At 42.4% G+C, this 20,862-nt stretch overlaps 1 protein-coding gene across 3 annotated transcripts in view; it reads left to right on the top strand.

Moving 5' to 3' along the window:
* Positions 1-8,198: 8,198 nt before the first annotated feature.
* Positions 8,199-20,862, top strand: part of SLC6A20 (solute carrier family 6 member 20) — a 31,909-nt gene continuing 19,245 nt past the window's right edge. Inside the window, exons 1-3 of one of the 3 annotated variants that reach the window (XM_061586028.1) lie at positions 8,333-8,406; positions 10,487-10,571; positions 19,096-19,236. In XM_061586028.1, the coding sequence (XP_061442012.1) occupies positions 19,122-19,236 (115 nt within the window). In that variant the 5' untranslated portion in view covers positions 8,333-8,406; positions 10,487-10,571; positions 19,096-19,121. Of the gene's footprint in view, positions 8,407-10,486; positions 10,572-18,893; positions 19,018-19,095; positions 19,237-20,862 lie in introns of those variants that run through there. The other 2 variants (XM_061586025.1, XM_061586027.1) reach the window with 2 other exon arrangements.

Below are 20,862 nucleotides of genomic sequence, written 5' to 3'. Positions count from 1 at the left end.
GTGTGTATTTGTTATTCATTATTAGCTGCTTCAAAATTGCAGAGAAGCTCCTAAGTATTCTTGGATGTAAATGAAAAAAAAATACACAGATACATATAAAACTGAATGACCTTGGGCTGATTTTAAAACAGAATTGATTCCTTGGCTGTACCCCAAATAAATATGTATAAAAGGGTGCATTTTTACATTTACTGTAATAGGAGGTTTATGAATAAACACATTTTCTCTTCAAGGAGCTTTTGTGCTTATGAAATGAAACATGAAATGACATGTTTTCTGCCAGAGTAGAAATTTAAGCTATTTAACATTGCCTTTGTTAACCATGTCAGAATAAACAGCTGGCATAGCAGGATACCATCTGAATTCAGTAGTTGGTCACTAATTGACTTGAAAATGGTTCAGGATAGTAATACTCTAACTGGTCAGTTTGTTCCCTATCTTTTGAAGGCATTTTTCCTAAAATTTTGTATATACCAGTATATATAAAACATAGCCATTTTCTTGGTGCATCATCATGAAAAAAACAAAAACAAATACGCTGTTTTTACCAAGATAAACCTCATGACATTTTGGAGCAAATGGTAGCCAGTTAGATGTGAGGTGATTTAGATTGGGGAAAATGGCCCCAGCACTGCAGCCTCAACACAATCACATAACCACACAATGTGGCTGCACAGATTTCCCAACATCATGTCTAGTTTGGCCTTTGATAGAGCTAATAACAGCAACCTCTGGGACCCATGCATCTTGCTGAGGCATGGTTATGTAGCAAGAATAGCATCTTACAAGACTAATAATGCAAACCTACCCATGTCTACTCAGAAGTCCTATTGAATTCAGTGGGACACAGTGGAGTCCAGGGGATGGTGCTCATGGTCAGCTTCCTCATTCTTAGTCTCAGTGTTGCCCTTGTAGAACTCAGCAGGGAATAGGACAAGACTAGAATTTGTTCCTGTTGTCATTGGCTCTGGCTCGACCCTTCATTGGCTTTAGCTCCACCAACTGTTGGCCTTCCTGCCTTCTGCCCCAGCCAATAGGCACCAGCCACCACCGATGGGGCTTACTCCCAGGTAAGTGTTATAGGATTGCAGCTTTAGTCTAAAAGTACTCAATTTGCAAATGGGTCGATGAAGTATCACAAACAGATTGTTGACAACAGGTCGTTGTTTTTTTAAAAAACCGGATATTCCCTGGAAAGGGTAAATCCTGATTAAATGCAGGGGAGGGGGGGAATATGGGCTGGCATACTTTGTGGAGTTGAAATCAATAACAATTCTCCATTTTTTAATTGGAAGAGTCTAAAGCTGGCACAAATGGTAAATTAAAATTCAAAACATTGTGAAAGTGGGTCAGGACTGAATAATTTCCCGATGCTATAGCTTAGTCTGTTGCTACAGTTATCTGTATTACTACACTTTAATATGCATTTAAGAAACAGGCAAGCGTTCCCACATTTATCAGGTGGTAAATTGATTGTTGCTAAGCTGACCCTTCTTAAGTTACATGCATGAACACATATTTATTTATTATTTAATTTGTATCCCGCCCTTCCTCCCAGCAGGAGCACAGGGCGGCAAACAAAGAGCTAAGAACACTTTAAAACACCATAAAAACAGGTCTTAAAATACATTAAAAAAAACAGCGTTAAAAATATGTTTAAAAAAAAACTTTAAAAAAGGGTTAAAAACATTATTAAAAAACATATTAAGCAATTCTAGCACAGATGCAGACTGGGATAGGTCTTAACCTAAAAGGCTTGTTGAAAGAAGAAAGTCTTCAAAAGGCGCCAAAAAGATAGCAGAGATGGCGCCTGCCTAATATTCATTGGGCACATATGTGATCAATAGCATGGCCATGTGATCCAACTTTGTGGAGGATAGTTCTATATTTGAAGGATTCCTCTGTTTGAAGGGCTGTCTAGTCTAAATCCAGTTTTAAGATACAGAACCATAAGAGAGCAGGAGGGGCCTTGAAGTTGCCCAACAATAGTGAGCAGGTTACCTGGATGGTTACAGTATTTCTATTACAATGAGATGTACTGTATTTCTATTTAAATTATAGTAACAATTTCTAAACTTGCATCTATACATATAAACTAGCATGTACGCATCTTTTGCAAAATTGTGTCCTCTTTTGCCTTTTCTTTTCTGGGATGCATTACTTTTTTGTCAGTGCCTAAGTGGCCACTTAATAACTAGATTACATAACTTTGATAACTAATCAATGTCTTAAGTTGGCTATAAGAGAGGGAAAGAAAGAGATGCAAGGCTCCCAGCCAGGCTCCTTTCTCCAGCCATCATCAGGCAGCAGTCATTATTCAGGCGGCAGCAGAGGAGGTAAGAGAGAGGATGCAGGGCCACTCCATCCGTGCAGCTCAGAGACCAGCAACTTTTGACACATCCTTAAACTTTTCCACCCCAGAACTTGCAACAAAGAACTTGTACCTGAGTATGCTTATTTCTTCCTCTTTCCAGTCTATTGTCCTTTTGTGTCATGTCTTTATTATTATTTATTACATTTATAAACCACCTTTCCTCCAAATATCTCAAAGTGGTGTACATGGTTTTCCCCTCTCCATTTTATCCTCATAACAACCCTGTGAGTTAGGTTAGGCTGAGAGGAAGTGACTGGCTCAAGATCATCCAGTGAGCTTCATGGCTGAGTGGGGATTTAAACCCTGGTCTCCCAGGTCTCAATGCAACTCTCTATCCACTACACCAAGGGCTGTCCGGTAGTGCTCTGTAAACCACTCTGGAGACCTTTATTCTTCACATAAAAAATCTGCATTCACTCTAGGTGGTTTGTTGTATCCTATCTTGTTCAGCTCACTCACTCTTCCCACAATATTCCTCCCAAACCCTTTATTTAATTAAGACTGTAATCCTATACACACTTCCCTGGAAGTAAGTTCCACTGAATTCAGTGGGATTGACTTCTGATAAACATGCCTCACATTGGGCTGTTAATCTAAATTACATGGCGATATTCACAAGGAAGAAGTTTAACTGAAATGATTCTCCACTGCTTTATCTGATGTTCCATTCAGGCAGAAGCTTGGCCATGAGCAAACAGGCTGGCACTGTTCTTATCTTTCAGCTATCATTTATTAACTTGTCATAAGAAACTCATGTTTGATGGAATTACCATTTATGTATTTTTAACAGGCACGTAAATCACTAACCAGTTAGATCCCAAGTGCAGACAACAGCAGGGCTTCATACACACCCACTGGGATCATTAGGTATCTCTATATACCCCAATTGGACTCACAGGAAATTTCCTACACACGTCACCCCCTCCAGTGGAGCCACTAACATTTTTCCATTGACATCATGGAGCCACAGGGCTCTTCCAACACTGCAGTTTGCATGGTTTTCTGCATACATCCCCATTAATATTATGCAGGTCTGTCCATATGTGTCATATAATTCCCTCCCCCCAGTAATGGCTCAGTGGAAAGGATGGGGAACTTTATTCAGCCCAAGCGCTGCATTCTCTTCTGAGCAACCTTCTGAGGGCCTCATGTCAGTGGTGGGCGAGGCCAGACGCAAACGTGGGCAGAGCAACAAATGCAAATGTTACTTTTGTGTAACAAACTAGTTTCTACACACACACAACCCGCTATGAACTCCATCAAGTTCCAGGTGCTGGTTTTGGTGTATGGGGCCCTTTACAGCTTAGGACCCGGATACCTGAAAGATCTCACCCCTTATGTACCCAGTCGAACACTGCACTCCGCAGAGGAGGGCCTCCTGCAGATAGTATCTCATCAGGAGGTCCATTCTGCACAACAAGGGAATCAAGCCGTTAGTGTTGTGGCATCTCCCCTTTGGAATTTCCTCTCCTTAAATATTAGACAAGCAGTGTCTACAAGTATTTTCAAAGACCTCTTCACAGCATTCATACTTTTAGATGCAATGGAAGCTGGTACCCATTGGAACTATTAGGGCAGAAGGCAGGGAGGCCAATAGTAGGTGGAGACAGAGAGAATGATAGGCAGAGCCAACTAATTCTGGTTTTGTCCCCATCTTCCTCCCTGCTGAGTTCTACAAAGGCAACACCGAGGCAAAGGAGGAGGAAGCTGACAGCTAGTGCCAACCCCTAGACTGGTTATAAGTAAGGAGGTAGGCAGGTGGAGCTGGCTGAGGGCAGATTGAGCTTGGTGGGGCAATGCCACACTTGCCCTAATGGACCAGCCTCCACTGTGATGTATACTTGAAAAATCTTAGATATACCCCTAAAAAATTAGTCTGTGAAAAGACTCTAACATAAAAATGCCCAAAACAAAGAAATGCAAAACAGAGCAGCTCTCAGTAAACCACACATCTGTGGAAAAGCACTCCTGAGTGTTGAGATATGACAGGCGCCTGCTATCTGAACTTTCTGGAAACAGCTGAAAACTTTTTTGATGCGGCAGGCTTTCCCAGTTGGATGAATGGGTCTCTCTGCCACAGGTGTCAAATTTGTATTATTTTTCTTCTATTCTGTGTTGTTTTTTAAAATATACCTGCTTTTTTGTCTGTTACTGTTTTTGCTGTTTTTATTGTACATTGCTTTGTGTAGAAATTAACTGTTGTTGTTGTTGTAAAAGCCCTGTTGGGACCAATTTGCAAATAACATGTTGAATAAAATTTCTCAAGTTTGCACCAACCTGAGCACAATGGCCATAACAAAATCAAACCTGATTGCTGTTGCTAGGGATAATTCTTGACATGTTTTTATGGATACTTTTCAGCTTGTGCCTGGTGAAAAGGTGGACAAGATTCTTGAAGAGCTTCTTGAATTCAAATGAATACTTGACTAGCGCCTCTTTGAAGGAAAGTTAGATTCTGCCAACACTTGCTTATTTACTTATTTTCACAATTTATACACTGTATAAACATATCCTCTGGGCAGTTTACAAAGTTTTAAAAATAAATAAGGTAAAATAATAATCAGAAGGCTAAAAACAATAAATATAACTATATCAGCAGTTGATATGGGTCTGTCCTTGGAGATAGTCCAGAAATCTCAATGGTCCAAAATATGGCCACTATGGTTTTGTCTGGAGCCAAGTTATTAGATCATCAATCAGTCCTCAATCAACTTCACTAGGTGCCAATTTTTCCCTAGGTTCTGTTCAAAGCACAGGTCTGGAACTAGGATATCTCAGGAATAGCCTCCTTCAGTATGAAACTGCCCAAGAATCTCACTCTAATTCTGAGGCCATTCTCTTTGCACTCACCATCAGAAATTCAGCAGTTGGTATGAAACACAGGGTCTCTTCACCTGTGGCACCCCGCTTGTGAAATGACCTCCAGTTTTAGCAGGATTAGCACATAAGAACACAAGATGAAGAGCCCTGCTGGTTCAGACCAAACATCCATCTAGTCTAGCATCCTGTTCTTACAGTGGCCAACCAGATGTTTATAGATGAAGCCTGCAAACAGGAGGGAATTTCCCAGCAGCTGGTATACAGAAGCATACCGCCACCAATACTTGAGGCAGTCATTAGCGGATTAGCTCTGCCAGTGTGTTCGCACCATGATAACCTCGCCGCCACCGCCTTGCCCCTTCCCTGCTACCTCTCAGTAAGCAGCAGCAGCACCATGGGCAAGAGGAGGTCATGCAAGTGCCACAGCCCCACAGACCACTGATTCTTGGTAAGGGATATGAATGTGCTTTACCTTATAGCTGCCTTTAGTGTTGCTTTAAAACAGTCCTTTTTAAAATGCCTTGTTTTCTTTTCATGTATTGACATATTGCTGACTGTTTTTTGAAGTAAATAGGTTTGACTACTGGTTAATGTATAAAAGCAGGGTTTAAATTAGGAACTGGATCTAATGTTTCCCTTTCTTTGACAGAAGGATTTGTTCCATCAGAGGAAAGGGACCTTTGGATCCATATTAAATACATTTATTTAGTCCACAATTAATAAATAAATAAATACTTTTATGCTGTAAAATGAACTTGCAAAAGAGAGTACAGGATTAAGAGAGCACTGGGATGTACAGAAATATCAACATATGGTATCTCTCCTTGATTTAGCTAAAATCGAAGTAATTAATGTATAGATGGAATGAAAATAAAAGTGTATACTAGTAAATGTTGGTATGTTTTAAAAAACAAAGGTTATCATGTGGTGTCCATAGTTAATCAACGGTTTATGGGACTTGCTGGGAACCTGGATTTCTTTATTATGCTCCAAGATATATCTGATGTATCCTTTATATGAACGCATACAGACTTTCACTATTTTGGGGTGGGATTCAGTCACATACTGGCAAATTCAGGATGTGCAACTAAAATTTATTTGGAGCTCATGCACAACAAAACGTCTTCTCCCTCCAAACTGGCCTTTTTGCGATAAAGAAAGTGATGGGGAAACGCACTAGAAAGTGTCAGATAGCATTTGTTTTCATGCAACGTCCTGTAGGCTCCCTGCAAACAACTCAGAATTGAGTGCTCAATAAACAGGCTGTCTGGAAGCAACCTATGGCTAAGGTAGCCTTTGGGCCCTTCAAATGTCCTTTTTATTGTGAATTCATGGCAATTTGTGCTGATGATCGGGACTGTTTTAGGTGATCCTGATTTCAATACGGTTTGCACCTGCAAACGTTTCAGGACAGACATACTGCTTTGTTTCCAATCAGTGTCTGTCCTGTAACTTCCAGCTGAAGTCCTGTAACTTTTTATACCACAAATGCCCTGGGTTGGTTGGTTTGTCCAAACTTTTGTTGCACTATAGTGCACGACAGGAATAATGATATAACATTGGGGAAGCAGAACCAACAAAGTGGAATGGTGGGTGGATGGTCCAATATAAATCCACCACTAAAGCACTATTACTGCAAAACTGCAAAATACACCCATTTTAAAAATCAGTCTGGAGGGGCTCTTTATAGTAAGTGCTGCTAGGGAATGTCATGCTTCATGTTAAGTGTCTCAGGAGACTCTATACTTCCAACTGCTCCTCATCCTCCCTTCTCTTCCACATTGCTTAGGGAAAACACAAGAAAGCAACAGCACTGGACACATCTACTGGAGACTGGTAGCTGATATCAGTGGAGCACTGAATCCGCTCCGGGTTTTAGTCTGAATTTGAACAGCTCATTGAAAGTTTAGGCTAAAACCCAGAGCCAATTCACTCCCTCACTGACATTGGAGCCACCAGTCTCCATTGGACACGTATCAGTTAAAAAATTCACATATATTTTAGCTACATTTTAATTATATATTTTTTAAATAAAATAAAGATAGAGAAACTATATAGTCAAAACCTACACATACATAATGTAAACCAGCTTCAATTCAGTTAGCTTCATTTGCCACAAATCAGTCCCAAAACATTTATAATGGCTCCCTCCATAGCTGTCTGAGACCATTCACAGTAAAAGATGGAGATAAATTATCCTATAAATAAATACCTTTTCTTAAAACTCTTCTGCAAACATTGGTCATATCCACACCATACGTTTAAAGCACATTTAGAGCACATGACGTCTCCCAAAGAACCTTGGGAACTGTAGTTTACCCCTCACAGAGATTTATAAAACCAAAGCTGCATCTACCACAAGTATCCCAGGAGAGTCAAGCTGATCCAGAAACAATTTGTCCTTCTTCTAAAGACCTAACCTGACCTTAATGATGTGACTCATGAAAAATGAAACCTTTTTCTGTGACTTACCCCGTAGCCTACTGCGTTTTCCCTTTATAATCCCCTTCTGAGTAAAAACCCAGCACAATTGTTTTTGATATGTCAGGAAAACCTTTCCCACCACCCCACCCCAGGCATCAGTGAGGTAATTTGCAAATTAAATTGAATGTTTGTAAGGTGGTGAGTGCAATAACCCCAACCCATACTGTGTGGTATGTTTTTTTCACAAATAATTAAACACAAGATGTTGACAGGTGCAAATTGTTCCCAAAACCCCATGGACTTATCACAGCACAATCCTCTGCAACCCTAAATGTTTCTGACGTTAAGACCAGCATGGGGCAAAACCAAACAACCACATTTCAGATCTTTCCCGGAAATGCTGAGTTGAAAACTAAACAATTATTTGTCTGGAATGCTGATTTTACAGCTTGCTTTCTCCCTCTTATTTATCTAACTGGCATTCCCACTTTGCAAAGTGCCTGTTAATAAGATTAGTAATTAAAAAGCTTGACTGGCAATTGGCAAGCATGTTCTCCTTAGAGTTGGGTTGACACTTTTGTGTGTCTCTAGCAGGGCTTGAAGAGCACCTGAAGGAGTGAATGCAAAGGCACTCTCTGCTGTCTGCAACCAGCAACTAAGAGCAGAAATGGAGAAATCCAGGCCATTATGGGACAACCCCTTACAGTTTGTGTTTGCCTGCATTTCTTATGCTGTGGGACTGGGCAATGTATGGCGCTTTCCCTATTTATGCCAGATGCATGGAGGAGGTAAGTGGGACTTAAGTTTCTTGATTTTCCTCTGGGCTGAGAATCAGGGATCATGTACCTTTTATTTGTGAAGCCAGGTGGTCTTTTTTAGAATACCACTGGAGGCTGGATAGGGCTCCTCAGATTGAGAAGAAATAAACAGTTGCTATATTTTTTTAGGGAAACAAGGAACATTATCAAGGAATCCCAGCATCATCTGATGTTCACCAGCCTGTCCTCACACATGCGCCTTCCTTCCTCAATAGTTTTCCAGCGTAAATCTTAGACTCCGCAGGCAAGGCTTGTTCTTTTGAACTTTCATCTGGTGTTCGAGGAATATAATTGTCATCATCATCCTGTTAATACAGACAACTTCTTTCACTGAGTGGGTGGAAGATGGAAGTGAATGACTGCATGCTCCTAAAGGCATGGTGTTTATGTGCAGTCTATCAGAAGCCTGTTCACTTCCTTCTAAATTGATGGCCTGAGTTGCTGGTGCTGCACAGGCACTCACAGAGATCTTCCCTGGCACCTGCAGAGGTCTGTGCCTCCATGCACACACAGACAGAAAATAGGATTATTGCAGCAGATAAAAGCTTTTTTCAAGCCTAATTGTAACAGGGGAGTGGCACTTTGAGGGGTTTCATCTGTGACACACACCCCTTGGCCTTTTTTTCCTAATTGCCGGTCAATAATAATTGTTGCAGGGAAGGGGTGATTTTCCTGGAGATTGTAGCTGGGGAGGGAAAGGTCTCTTGCCTCCATCTTTCCCCAGGAAGTTCTCTCTCTCTCTCTCTCTCTCTCTCACACTCTCTCTCTCTCTCTCTCTCTCTCTCTCTCTCTCTCTCTCTCTCACTCACTCACTCTCACTCTCTCAGAGCTTGGAAAAGTTACTTTTTTGAACTACAACTCCCATCAGCCCCAGCCAGCATGGCCACTGGATTGGGCTGATGGAAGTTGTAGTTCCAAAAAGTAACTTTTCCAAGCTCTGCACTCTCTCTCTCTCTCTCTCTTAGGTTTGGGGGGAAATGAACACTTTTTTAAAGCCTAAGCTGGCAGGGATAGAGTGAGTATGTGTGCATGTGTGTGGTTGCGCTTCATGCATGTCTGTGTGGGTGACAATGGTGCATGCATGGGCATGCAGGCATGGTTGTGGAGCATGCATAGTGCATGCGTATGGGCCCACATATGCAAGCCATGACAGATTCTCCGGTTTGTATAAGCGGCCCCAAAAGTTTGGCAATCCCTGATGCATGGGACAGGAAGACACATTGCAGCAGATCAAGAGATGGAAGCCAAGAACTTTATATATGACTAGAGAAAGGCCTGTGTAAATTCACAGGTAGGGTTTTCACATTCCTTCCCTTTGGGCCTTTCTATTCATCTCATAGCACACTGTTCTTCAACTTTGGGTCCCCAGAAGTTGTTGGACAACAGCTCCCATGATCCCTTAACCAGTAGCTAAGCTCATTGGGTATGATGGGAGCAGAACTTGGAAAAGTTACTTTTTTGAACTACAGCTCCCATCAGCCCAATTCAGTGGCCATGCTGGCTGGGGCTGATGGGAGTTGTAGTTCAAAAAAGTAACTTTCCAAGCTCTGGATGGGAATTGTAGTCCAAAGACATCTGGGAACCCAAAGTTGAAGAACAGTGTCAAGGTGCGCTGCTTTGTTCCCTTCCTGCCCACCCAACCCTGAAAGGGAAGGAAAGACATTGTGCCATAGTGCCTGGGGTTGTGGAAAGTTGTCCCCCAATGTAGAGCTTTTACTTTTCCCCATAGAAGAGAATTGCAGCCAGTCACACTTACACAGGATAAACAAAAGTAGACTCAGAGATACTACTGGGTGAGGTGCAGCTTAAACCTGCATTCTACCTGTGGCAATTTCAGCTATTGAGAGTGAAACCATATATGATGCGAGAGATCCAGGATCCATTTTCAGTCCAAGGGTTGCATTTCCTGCTGGGCAACCTTCTGGGGGCCACATGGAAATGGTGGGTGGGGTCAGAGGCAAAAGTAACAGAGCAATAAATGTGATTTTTACCTTATATAGTAGGGTAGTTTCTGCACATGCTCAGACACCCCTCTCTGTCCTCCATCCAGGAAAGCAAGAAGCATTATCAGAGTTCAAGGACACATTGCAGCCATGCGAAAGCACTCAATGAGGGTACAAAGCAGGGCCAGTGAGGTATGTGGCCTGGGGAGAGGGGGTGTGGCCTGACTGAGGAAAGTCCTGAGGGCTACAGAGAGATGCCTTGATGACTACATTTGGCCCCCCAGCCTGAGGTTCCCCCACAGGGGCGTCACTACCGGGGTGCAGGGGGTGCAGATCGCACTTGGGTGACACCATGAGGAGGGTGACACCCAGAGCCACCCCGCCCCGTGCCGTTGCCCGGCAAAGGAGCCAAGAAGCGCTCCAGGTCGGTCAGAGCAGCCAACTCCTCCTCGGAGGCACGCAGGCAGGTGGGCGAGACCGGGAGCAGTGTCGGCGGGGCAAGGGAAGCTTGCCGGCGTTCCCAGGCCTGCTTCTCCAGCTGGGTGCCCCTCTGGCACGCGCCCTCCCAGGGGCATGGATGGGGGTGGCTGGCCTCGCGCGCATGCCCATGCTCAGCACAAGATTTGGGGGCTCACCAAGGGCCCCCCAGCACCCGGTCCGGTGCATGCTGAAACCAGGCGCCCGCTCGCTGGCGGTGAAGCCTGGACGGGTCTTCCACCATCAGCCTGGAGTGTGTGGTGAGAGTGTGCGCGCTTGCGAGACCAGCCACCCCTGTCCATGCCCCTGGGAGGGCGCGCACCAGAGGTCCACACACACCCCCGTACTCCCGCTAGTGACGCCACTGTTCCCCCACCCTGCTTTAAAACACCCCTTGGGGGATCCATTTTGATCAAAATAATGACACTGCATGAGGGATATTTAACCTTTTAGTCTACACTGCTGCTCTGATCCAGATCAGCCCCACAACAGGGGGCAGGGAAATACCAGATAACTGTATTTACCTATGTTGTTTTCTTCTGTTGGATGGTGCTGGGAGAAACAGTGATAGCTGCTTTAAAGTAAATGGGGAAAAATGAGGTGTCAAGCCTTGATGAATCTCAGGCATCACAAGACGTTTGGCCCCAAGAATCACCTGTTCCCTGTCTGCATCCTGTTTCATTTGTTTCATATATCATAGTCGAGTTTGGCAGGACACTGGGAGAGTACACTGTATGCTGGGAACTTTTTTTTAATGTGTGGAATGATGACAAGGAGAGCAAGGCATTTTTCATCTGCCATCAGGGACAAAATTCCCACTGACTTTGATTGCCCTCAAAAAGTTAGTCACCGACTGTGAAATCTGGTGTCAGCTTTTAGCAAATGCGTCATTCACTCTTGTGACTGGGCTAACTTAAGGTTTTGCAAGTGTCCCTCTAGGAGGTTTTGTTTTCCAGTGGTGCTGGAGGTGGGATATTTCTTTCCTGATCCAAGAGAGCCATCCCATCCAGTCCAGCACTCCAAGCATAGCAGGTCACAGTGCTGATCTCTACTGGAGCAAAGCTTCAAATGCATCGAGTTTATACTCTGCCAGGGAAAAACAAACAAACATGTTCTTGGAGAAGTGATACAAACACTGCAGTGTGGATTCTAACATTAGGCCAAAAATGAACTGATGGAGCAAATATACTACTGTGTGAATCATCAAGGGATTGGGGAAAATTAGGATCCATTAGGATTTTAATGCAAACATACATAATTTGCACTTTTTAAACAATACGTGAACCAAAACACAGCTATCCTTCAAAATTTGCACTTTCCCAAATTTTGTGATGCAGTTCTCCAACCAAATAATGTATCAAAAATGTGTATATTAGGGGAATGTGTATCAAAATGCATATATAGTGAAAATAAAATATAAAATATATTAGGGGAAATTGCTTGCAAAAAAAGTGTATTTTAGGCAAAATTGCATACAAAAATGTGCACTAAAATGCTGATAAATTTGCATGTAGAGAACTAAACTTAAGACTGGAAAAGTGAGAAACTGAGAAATCAAAACAGACAGATCAGTCCATCCCTAGCAACACCATACTTAAATGATATACGAGCCAGCTATGCTGTATGTTACCTTACTATAAAGTCAAGGTGTGGCAAAACTGACATGTGAACCCTATTAAGTTAAAAAAAAAGCTCCATGTGTTTTTTCTACTAACAATTAAATAAAAAGTTATATCTAGAATAGCCTTCCACTTAACTTATTTGGTAGTCATGGGTAATGATGAGGAGTTTAATGTAGGCAAATAAGCAGGCTGATGAAGAAGGAACCAAACGCTCTGTCCCTCTTTTGACAGCCCACTTGGTTTCTGTCCTAGGCTGTAAACACACTAGTTGCCAGAGCAAAGTGTTTCCATTAGCCACACCTGGAGGGGGAACAGGTTGATCAGCCAATCAGTTGCAAAATCTCTTTGAAGCTGAATTTTAAAAAATGCACTCAAGCTGCTCCCACCAGGTTTTACAATAAAAAGGGATGGGGTTTGACTAGTGTTGTGTGCCCCCGTTTTCAGAAGGGAGGTGGAGACGCACTGGAGCCGACAGAACAGTGAGTGTGTTTCTACCCCTAGCTATGGGAGAAAGAAAGCTCTTTCTTCCATGGTCAGGATGGAAATGCAGACTGGTACCTTCTTAGCAGGGTTGTACTTTTTTTTGTTTGCAGGCTACTAATTTTTGTGGCTTGTTTACAAGGTTGATCTAGAACTAAACTGCCCTGAAATGCTTGGATGGCCTGAACATGGAATTTTGCTTCATGTCATTAAAAAGTTATGGGTCACATGCAAAACAGAGTTCTAGAGATAATCAGGGTAACTTAGGGAACTGTGCATGGTCTGCCGGGCAGATCCCTCTCACACAGGGGATGGAGCTCAGAGCAGATCTAGTAGGGAGATCAGTGGGGGGGGTTTGGCTAGCCCCAGGGCAGAGACCAGTATAAAAATTTGTCTATTCACTTAAGATATTCAGCTAACAAACAAATAAACTCTAGCAGGGGGTGGGTCTGGCCTTTTGTCTTTCTGGCAACTACTTGAAAGCAAAACAAAAATGCCTTCTTGCTGGTTAGTTGGCAACACTATTTTGTGTGAGGTCTCCTCTTGGGAGAGAATTTATAGTGCTCCTTTCCTTTCAGAGCCAAATGAGGCAAGATGCTAGAGTTTTGTCTGTGCTTGGATCTCTTTCACATATTTCATTTTTTTTTTAAGCAGCCATGGCAGGGGGAGAGTTGAATGGAAACCATGGCACTGGGAGAGGGGGGAGGAAGAGAGTTTAACCACTTCTCTCTCTTTTATTTTGCTAATGCAAATCCTCCCGCCAGTGGACGCTTGTCTCTCAGTGTCAGTGGGGCAGTGAATTCGCTCCAGATTTTAATCTGAAGTTTCCAGGAGTTGTCCAAGGTGCTCAGATTTGGAAAGTTCAGACTAAAACACGGAGTGGATTCACTGCCCCACTTACACTGGAGCCACGAGCCTAAACTGCTCTCCTCTCTACTATTTGCCCTATTAGGGAAAATTACTTGTAAGCTTTCCTTAATAGGTTAAATAGCAGCTTCAGCGGGTTATTTATATTGGGAAAACAGTCTGGGGAGGGTATTGTGCCATAACCCAAATCCAACAGGTGGGGAGGTTCTGTGATTTCTTTTTTAAAAGAGAGACAGAGCAGTCACTGATCACCAGTTTTGTCTATTTTGTCTATTTTGGCCCTCAGTTCACGTGGCAAGCAACAGACACAAACGCCCCCGTGTCCATACAACCGTTTACAAACTCAGTCCCCTCCATATGGAGAGCAAAAGTGTTAGTTCATTCTCTTAGGGGCCTGCTGTTATAAAAGGGATCTGCTACAGTGCCAAGGCTCTTAGACTCCTGATAATTCCTTTTGCAAGGAGGAAGTTACCTAATTTCGAAACAAAGGGGCTGTTAATAAAAGACCCAGGCAGGAGGCAGCACAAATAATGCCCTGAAAAAAAACGGATTATGGCTGAGCATTCCCCCCACTTTCTCTGCATCAGTTACCGGGCAGACTGCATTAATTTCCAGGGCTAAACAGTCCCTGCTTCAAGGAATGTTAATGCTGGAGATTAAATAAAAAATAATAGATATTTCCCTAAATATTTTGGCCTGCTCTAAAAAGAAAACCAGGAACAGCTTTGCATACCAAAACAAAAAACAACCTCCTGTTTTTAGGCAGAAGGTTGCTCAGACATCGTGACTCCAAACTCACACAGAAAGAAGTTTTCCAGAAGGTTGTTGTACTGGATGTTAGATGCACCAGGGGAATGCCAAGGAAAACAGCATCTTTTCAGCAAGTTCTCCCCTGTAACATGTAGGAAAATGTACCCCTTGAGAGTTTCCCCATTACTTAACAGAGAACCTATTTGAGTCCGAGAACCAAATTCCCTCATGAGGTACCTTCTGGGGCCTTCATGCCTGTGGTAAGCCATGTCATGACCATGGACTCAGATTTCCCTTCTTTAGGAGAATTAAAACAGGCCAAGCCCAGAATTGCTTCTGCTAGATGAGCCTGTGGAACCACTGCCCCTCCAGCTCAAAGATGTAGTATCCCATCCTCAGGCTCAGAGATTCCATCTCAGAGGCCCCAGTGAGACTGGAGTCTCTCCAGCTTCATCAAAGCTGAAGGTTGATGGAGTGAGCTAGGGCCCTTTAACTGAAAAGGCACCTTCCAGTGAGAGTGAGCTAGCAATAGGGATGCAGCTGCTGTTATATAGGATTCAGTTTTGGTTTAATTCTTGCTGAAGCAGCATTAGAGCTGTGCTCTAGTTTGAGCTCCTGCCCTGGGGCTGAAAGTAGTGCTTGAATCCTAATGGGTATGTCCAGAAGCAAAATGTGGTCTGGAAATGTGAGTGGGACTTGATCACGTCCTGGCGAATTCAGGTTGTCCAGCTGTAGCCGACTGAGAGATCTTGTACAACAAACCACCTTTCATAAAAGGCTAGACTTTTTGCGTTAAGGAAAGTGATGGAAATATGCACTGGAAGGTGTGGGATAACACTTGCTATGATGCAGTGTCATCTAACCTCTTTGCAAACAAATTGGAATGAATTGCCTGTAAAGACAAACTGAAGACAACTTACTTAATTCACACTGTCTAACACAATATGCAAACTAGGGGCTTATCCACATGGTAGCATAACTTCGTGCTAAAGACGTCGTTTTCACCTTTGTTTTTTGTTTGCACCGTCTACAGTAAGGGATCAATGCCAGCTGCAAACATGGTGTTCTCTAGTCACACTTGAGGGAAAGCATCAATCACGCAGTTTCCTAAAGACCATGCCCTCTAACATTTCCAGTCCCTCTGTTTACCTGGCAATTGAGCATGCTCAGTTTGCTCTACAAGTAAGTTTAATTTAAAAACAACAACAACCCGGAAAGTGTGATTATTTGTATTTTCACTGATACAGTACACATGAAATACAAATCTTTGTTTGAGCAGTGTAAATACTTTTGTGCACAAGTTAGGGGGGGAAAGAAAATAAAGACACCGGTTGCAGCAACATAAAAGAAGCTTGCAGTATGGGAGAGAGAAGCAGAAGTTTTTCTTCAGCCCATAGGAAATGAAAGGAAAGAAGGGAGGAGGAGGGAGTGGGTGTGGAGAGGGGAACAATTGACAAACCCACCTAAAAGCACTGGAGCACAGTGTCTGCAAGCCTTAGAGATACAGAGTGAAGGAAACTGTGATAGCTTCTATTTGCCAGTAATGTCATGTGAACCATGCAAATTAAAAGGGGATGCACGTAGCACCAGACACACAGTAAAACCCTGTGTAGAGCCCTAAAACATCTACAAAACGTGCCTAATTTTGCAATGTAGTTCTCCAGTCACGTCATGTTTAAAAAATGTATATACTATTTATTTATTTATTTATTTATTTTATTGCATTTGCATACCGCCCCATAGCCAAAGCTCTCTGGGCAGTTTACAACAATTAAATACATTAAAAACAAATATACAAATTTAAAAACACATTTTTTAAAAAGCAATGTAAAAATACTAGGATAAAGTATGCATATATTAGTGAAAATAATATACAAAAATGCATTGTATTAGGCAAAATTGCATACAAAAATGTGTCTGTTAAGGAAAATTCACACTAAAATGTTGAAGCATTTTCATGAGGAGTTTTTTTTAAAAAAATTCCAAACTGATGCAGAAATGTGGAGAACTGCATTTAAGAATGGACAAATAAGAAACGGAGAGAAACCGAAACTTGACATATTCATCTATCCCTTTTGGCAAATAAGTTCCACTGATTTCAGTGAGATACTTCCTTCCAAAGTATCAGTTGCCTTCATAGTGGCACAGTACTCTTGATCTTTTCTCGCTTCTCTTGGTTACATTTTAATGCTTTTTATAACAATTAGTTATCCTTTAACAGTTGTGCTGTCTGAACTGTGTGAATGATTCTCCTTAATCACATCTATAGTACGAAAATTATTCTGGCATTAGTGACCCAAACAGGACATGGTAGATATGGTATCATCATCTAACATTTCTGAGGTACAGTTCAAAAATAATAATTTTTAAAAGCTGACCAGGCTTATAATCTAACAGGTATGATACCAAATAAAAAGGGAATGGGAAAAGGAAAAAGAAAAGCAATTCAGGTACCAGTTCTTGTGTACACTTCCACGATTTAGGTTACAATCCTATATCCATTTTCCTGGAAATAAGCCCCATGAAACTCAGTAGGACTTACTTCTTAGTAGACATGTATGGAATTGCACTGTATTTTTATAATTACATGAGACTGAAATACAGGAGATATTGGAACTCTGTTCATTTAGAGTGTATATGTATCCTCTAAGCTGCACCTCACATGTTTAATATACCCTAACTACCTGTTTCTGTGCAGTGATGGTTTGGATGAAATCCGCTGTTGGCTGGTGCCCATTGAGATTGGAGAGGTGGAAGGCAGGGAGCCCAACAGTAGGCAGAGCCAGAGCCAATGACAGGCAGAGCCAACTAATTCCAGTTTTGTCCGCATCCTCTTTCCTTCTGTGTTCTACAAGGGGCAACACAGAGACTAAGGAGGAGGAATCTGACAGCCAGTGTCATCCCCTGGACTAGGCAGGAGGGGACTGGCTGAGGGCAGACTAAACGTGGTGGGACAGTGTGTGCCACTTGCCCTAATGAAGCATCCTCCACTGATGAAACCAATTGTTGGTATTTCCTCCCTTTTAGTAAAGTGCTTTCAAATTTTGCTTACTGTTCTACATGTTGAGAGAGAATGCCTCTCTATGACCACATCAAGTGACGATATAAACTAGACGTACGATGGCAAAGATGCATGAATAAATTTGTCTCTTCCAAACTTGGAAACAGTGAGAGAAAGCTGACTCTCCTGTTTTGTACAGGAAAGGATGAACGGCTGCTTTTTCTGGGCATGCTCCCAGATGTGGACTATTTAGCAACACCCAATCATTGTGATTTTGTTTTAAGCTGGAAGTGGGATAGCAGCTCCGCTTCCAGATTTTTAACCCTCAATAGCCAATTAAGTAGTTCCTTTTCACCAGCCCCAAATGTGAAAAGGTGGTGGTGGTTTTCATTAGGGCCATTGAAGGGGAAGGGTTAAATCGTCCCCCCCACACTGCACTCCCAATCGTGTTTCCCCACCCTGTTGCAATTTGGGGTGGGGAAAAAATGATATTAGAGCAATGCTGTTTGGAAAGAGAAGAGTTACAGTGATAGAGTTGATTCCTCGAGTGGAGAGAGACCACATAGAAGTAGCTAAGCAAACTGTAAATGCCATACTGAGTGAGAAAAGCGGTGTGATAGACCATTTACACTTGGGGAAATTGCACAACTATTCCCTTGAGTGAAAAAAGGTTGGATTTTCTGAGCTGTGGGAGGGAAAAGGAAGATGAAAAGGGAAAACATTAGGGTGGGTGTGTTTTGATCAGGACATCACATAGATGCCATGTAAAAAGGGAGTGAATAGCTGGATGAGGATATGTGGCTTAGGAACAGTCCTGGGGATCAGATGGACAGGCCTGTAGGGGTGCTTTCAGCCCCTGGGTCTGAGGTTTCCCATCCTTGCCATACTCTACAGTTTTTGTGTGACAAGCATCCAGATTCACCATCTAAATGGTTTCAGTATTTTCAATGGAGGCAATTTTTGACCTATGATATCACTGCCTAGCACGTTAAAAGATCTTCATAATGTCTGAAGCCCAGTTCTCTGCAAATCAGGCAAGTTCCAAGGGACTTCTTTCAGATATACATTGCATTCTGAAAGGACAAATATACCAAGTCAGCGCATACGTGTATGGCGATACCCAGTGTTATGCTAGCGGTAATGATTTTCCTCTACCTCCCTTCCCCACTGCAGCCCCTGGTACACACCCAAAATCTGCTCCACAGAATCTCCCAATGCTCTGGAGTAGATTGTTGAGACACACAAGAGGCTGCAAGAGTGGGGAGAAAGAAAGGGAAGTCCCACTGCATGTCCATTACGCAAGTGGGATGATGTCACTGGATGACCCCCCATTCTTGGGAAACCAATCTGTAAATGGTGCTGGAGATGGAAGATTGGCATGAAATCTGGGAGACATATCCAACTCTTTCATTTTGTGGCAACATAAAAGAGCAGTCAAATGGTGAGATATAAAACTTACATACAACTGCTAAATGATACCAGATATGAGAATTATGTTAACTAATTGTTCCTCTTTCAGGTGGATTTTTAATTCCATACCTGATCATGTTAATTGTGGAAGGGATGCCATTGTTGTACTTGGAGTTGGCAGTGGGACAGCACATGCGCCAAGGGAGCATCGGAGCATGGAGAGCAATAAGTCCTTACCTCTGTGGGGTTGGTGCGTTGTTTTTTTATTCCTGCAACTATTTTTGTTTCTCCCTGTCAAATTATCCTTGCTTTTTAGATGTACCTACTGGAGGACCTTTTCATGTCACCCGCAGTCTCTGCTGAACCTGTACACATCTTGTCAGATACTTTTTTTAAGAATCTGAGAGGCCTGGGGGCTGAATGTTCATTTTAGGCTCACCCTTCTCAGTGCATCATGTGTCAGTGCCATTTCCCACCTCAACTGAAACAAAAACTAAATATGCATATGATCCTTTCAAAACCATCCATATTTGACATCAGAAGCAGTATGTTAAGATTTGATGTCTCTAAAATGGGAAGACAAAAAATTACTATGTTGCATTCACTTGCAGTGAGCACTCCTTCAGACTTTCTGCATAAAGGACCCTCTATTCATGTATCATCAACAAGCAGAAATATCAGATGCAAAGCTGAACAAGGATGTTGTGTGTTAAGCCTGGAGCATTTGACTCCAGTGCCCTCCCCTACCCAAGGTTGAGCATCTCGTCCTCCTCACCTCCCCATTCTAAACTTTGCTGGAGGGGGAAAGGAACAGAGCTTCCCACTTCTGGAAAAACTAAAGGCACAAATCTCCCATTCTTACAAGATTCAAAAACAAGAATCCGTCCATTTTAGGTAACTGTGATCCTTTTCTATGCTTTTAATGACATATAACTATTACAATCCAATTACCATCAAACTAGCAACTTTTGCAACTAATTAATTTTGTAATAGTTGGCATACTAAATTAGCACCAAATAAATCCACTATAAAACAACAAAATTACTGAGAAGTCAAACATTTGCCCAATTGTTACGACATGCAAAGACAGAAAGTAAGCATCAGGGCAATAATGTGGGATTCTGCTGACCATACCCTCGATCAGCATGTCTTCTTTAATCATTTCTTCTAAAAGCAAACTCAGATGGTTGAGTGCCTATAATTTTGGCAGCAAAATGAGGCCGCCCAAAAAATAAGATAGTAGTTTCTACATACCAGGGGTTGCCCTCGGTATGCAGAAGCATGAATTAAAAGAAAATTACAGTTTAAAAAAACTCTGCTTGACAGGAACCTGTGAGCATATAGATTGTTAAGGCAGCTAAGCCTAAAAGGTGAAGTGAAGTGGATTCTCTATCACAGATGGTGGTTGAGAACCACATGGCCTTAAATATATTGACAGCCCAGCAGGGCAGGGTCTGCACACTTATAAACATGTCATGTTGTTTCTTCATCAGTCAAAGTGGGCAGATTGAAAGGGATGTGGTGAAATTGAAGAATTCTATCAAGGTGTTCCATGCAGTAGCTCAAGATGGGGCAAATTGGTTGGGAGATTGGTCCTTTGGATTGGGTTCATGGTTCTCAGCTCTAATACAGAAAATAGTCATAGTACTATTTTACTATGTAGGGTTGCTAGAGACGCTCTGGCCAATTGTGATCAGATTTTAGATGTCACTAGGAGATTAATGGAAGAAGAGGAATTTGAGGCAGCAGATTTTACCAATGCAGAGTTGCAGGAGAGCTTGACATATAAAATTCATGATTATATGGTTGTGGGCATAGATCAAGAAAGGAATAAAGTGCAGTTGACAAGCCCTTATGCACCTTTTCATCCAATTCA

This window comes from Rhineura floridana, chromosome 10 (assembly GCF_030035675.1).
Source record: "Rhineura floridana isolate rRhiFlo1 chromosome 10, rRhiFlo1.hap2, whole genome shotgun sequence".
In the NCBI taxonomy this organism is placed as follows: domain Eukaryota; kingdom Metazoa; phylum Chordata; class Lepidosauria; order Squamata; family Rhineuridae; genus Rhineura; species Rhineura floridana.
Note: the sequence above shows the minus strand (reverse complement) of the source record. Positions and strands in the feature narration are given on the sequence as shown.